General features: G+C 37.3%; 1 protein-coding gene across 2 annotated transcripts in view; it reads left to right on the forward strand.

The window, feature by feature from the left end:
* The window catches only part of COL6A1 (collagen type VI alpha 1 chain), a 48,518-nt gene that overhangs the window by 39,580 nt on the left and 5,600 nt on the right, over positions 1-3,338 (forward strand). For both annotated transcript variants that reach the window (XM_018558741.1, XM_018558742.1), the window contains 6 exons: positions 518-568; positions 919-954; positions 1,048-1,110; positions 1,866-1,931; positions 2,818-2,853; positions 3,230-3,266. In XM_018558741.1, coding sequence (XP_018414243.1) covers positions 518-568; positions 919-954; positions 1,048-1,110; positions 1,866-1,931; positions 2,818-2,853; positions 3,230-3,266 — 289 coding nt within the window. The remainder of the gene's footprint in view (positions 1-517; positions 569-918; positions 955-1,047; positions 1,111-1,865; positions 1,932-2,817; positions 2,854-3,229; positions 3,267-3,338) is intronic.

Consider the following 3,338-nt stretch of genomic DNA (forward strand, 5'->3'; position numbering starts at 1 on the left):
CCCCCCGTTAAGGTGCACCTCTAGCAGACACACACACACACCCCGCAATGTGCTGCACCACCCCCCATACCAACATCCCTGGACACATTCTGTGGAAAAGTGTCAGATCTTTATTGTAGCTGCACAGAATGATCACACTTTTTTATCTCATCTTCTTTATGCTTGCAATCTATTACCCCATGCAGTATTGGCCTGCAGACTGAATCAGAGGCCAGGACTGACCCAGTTTAATTTTCTGATCACCCCCATGCCTAGCCATCATCCTTTCCCACAACTTTAAACCATTAAATACAAACCATTAAACAAAAGGAAACGTTTGTTTGGTCCATTTGTGGCGTAGATATTCACTGAAAGTGCCAATATTAGGAGTGTTCTTCTCTAGGTGCAATTATTTAAGATGATTGAGCAGAAGTGCTTTTTCTATATTTCAGGGATTCTCAAGTGATAATCATGATATGAAAAATGCTGTAAATGATGAGGTAAATGTCATTGTCTAACATCACAATTCTGTTATCAGGGAGATGATGGTCCCCCAGGCAATGGCACTGATGGATTCCAAGGATTCCAAGTAAGTTTTTAAACCCCTGAGAAGGTAATCATAACCAGAGACTATGTAGGTTTACATCAAAGACAGGGTCTTAGAAAAAACCTTTATAATATCTACTAATTCATATTTGATGGCTTATATTTGACATTACCTGCAACTCTGAGTTCACTAAAAAAATATTTAGTGGGTGTTGAGAAACAGGCTCAACATGACTGCTGAAATTACACGTAAGGTATGTACCTTGGGTTTCCAATTACCGACAAACAGACCAAGTGGTACACACAGGGTTGCAGGTTTGGCACAAAAAAACCCAACTTTTAATATGTATTTATATAATATAAATTTGTGACTGACACTATTGTCTGCTTCAGGGGTACCCCGGAGGTAGAGGCAATCGAGGAACTAATGTAAGTCAATAATCATACCCAAGGACACAAATTATTCAGAAGACAATTGACATCAGACCAGCCTCAAAATGTTATTTATTTCATTTTCTGAAGGGAACAAAGGGATATCCTGGACCGAAAGGAGATGAAGGAGAGTCTGGCGATCCTGGTGATGATGTGAGCATGATAGACAATGTTCATTAAGACTTTTCTTTCTTTGGAATGATGCAGCCTATTCATTATAAACATATAGGATTGTTTTGAGATTATTTTGGGAATCTGAGATCTGAACACAACCCTAGATGACTGTGTATTGTTTGTGCACATTGATACAACTAAGGGCAGACTGATAGTCTAAGTCTGCAGCTATTGATCTGATCTGTCATTTTTCATCTACAAGATATCTTGTTGTTCCATGGATCTCTAATGCTGGACCTCTTTTAATTTGGCCATTAGCATAGAATTATATGTTGGTGCTTTGGAATGGCTTTGTGTTATTAACAGGTTGCAATAAAGGCCTTTGTACCAACAACTTAATAATGGAAAACCAAGTATCTTAGATTTATGAGATTTTTGGAAAATAATTGACTACTATGGTCCATTATAGGTTTTCCATAGACCCTAACAGTACAGTTACTGAGCCTCAAAACAGCTTGTCATCAACAATACCAAATGTAGTTTTGTTTTAACCTTATAGATGCCCTCATTTTACTGAATATCATGACGCTTTATTTCTCTCCACACTGCCCACTATTCCGCTCATTGTTCTTAGAGGATAGGAATTAGTGAAAATGTGCCAAGTAAACATATTGAATAAGGGGGATTACTCAAACCATATATTAAACATCTGATTTACTATCTACTTTATAACAATGCTTGATAGTCAATAATTATTTAAATTAATAATATTTGTTAAATGTGTCATATTTCAGAGTCCAGATAAAGGGCCTGATGGACCCAATGGAGCAAAGGGTTACAGAGGGCCAGAAGGACCACCGGTGAGTGTAATGGCATAAATATAGCAAATATAACAGAAAACAATGTGCACTCATATTATTGTATTTTGGAATACTATTAGGATGCAAATTACTGTTATTTTTTTGCTTCCAGTAACACTGTTCGGCTGAGTACCTATACAGTTTGTATCCTAGTATAGACCTGTATTAATGGGTTTTCTTTCACATTAGAACAGCTTCTCCCCATACAAAAATATAGGAATGCAAAAGTAACTTGAAGCAGGTTGATGCAGATTAGAAGAAGGTCAACTGTAAGTCAATTGAACCTGCCACTGAACTCTGAGTGATCTTAGAAGCATCTCAAACTATTTTAAATGCAAGCTGAATGCTCATGAAAGCTGCATTTGCCTATTGACACAAACGCTAATACTCTATATACTTAGCCATCGATTGAAGGCATTATATGTTTACAGTTTATGGTATACTTCAATGTGTTTGCTGACAATGAAGAATTAGCGTTTTCTATTTGTAGAATAGTTTTTTTCTTTAAGGTACAGCATGCAGGCTCTTATACAGTATTCATAACAATCAATGGTAGAGTTGGAGTTAAAAAAAAAAACTGTATTCTGTCCATATTTATCAAGTCAACACAGTCGTATACCAAGTGCACTTTCAGACTGCCTGACGTCATGTTCAGATGCTGCTTACAACCCTTTAAAAAGAGTGTCTGGAGAACTTCTAAACATGGATATGTTCAGCATACAAATGCCAAGGAGCAGTGCTAATATCTTTAACTGTTCTCCTATGAGAGATTACTGGCAGTTTAACTGCCTCCTATAATGTAATATTGTTCAGCACTCTCTGGCTGAAATAGTTTGTGCTCTAATCTTGTTCACTATATTTTCTCTTTGAACATCTTTCCTTCTAGGGACCTCCAGGACCTCCAGGCCCACCAGGTCCAGATGTGAGTCATATTTTATACTTGCTGGCATTGTGCCTGGTTGCCATATTCTACCCCTTTCAATGCATTTATGTAGCCATTTATGTGTGGTTGTGATAACAAATTACTGGAGACTTCTATATATTCATGCCAGACTCTAAGCTACTAGTTATAGCAACCCAACTTTTGGTCATCGTTAGATGCCCTGTCTGCCAGTCCCTGGCACTGAATGATTCCATACAGAAATACGCGGCTATATGAAACATTTATTCCTAGTGACTCATTCTTTGTCTAAAAGAGGAGTTTGGATGGTGTCCATTACTAGAGAGTTTTACCGTTTAAAGTCTGATTTACACATTTACTTAGAAAGTAAACTAAACTTCATCATGTGTATTCGCAGGAGTGTGAAATTCTGGACATTATCATGAAGATGTGCTGTAAGTACTAACCCAATTATCTTTACTAGTCTGTGTTAGAGAGGTTCCAAGCAAATAACATCATCTGCATAA

The sequence above is a fragment of the Nanorana parkeri genome, unplaced genomic scaffold (assembly GCF_000935625.1).
Source record: "Nanorana parkeri isolate BGI_ZX_2015 unplaced genomic scaffold, ASM93562v1 scaffold355, whole genome shotgun sequence".
In the NCBI taxonomy this organism is placed as follows: domain Eukaryota; kingdom Metazoa; phylum Chordata; class Amphibia; order Anura; family Dicroglossidae; genus Nanorana; species Nanorana parkeri.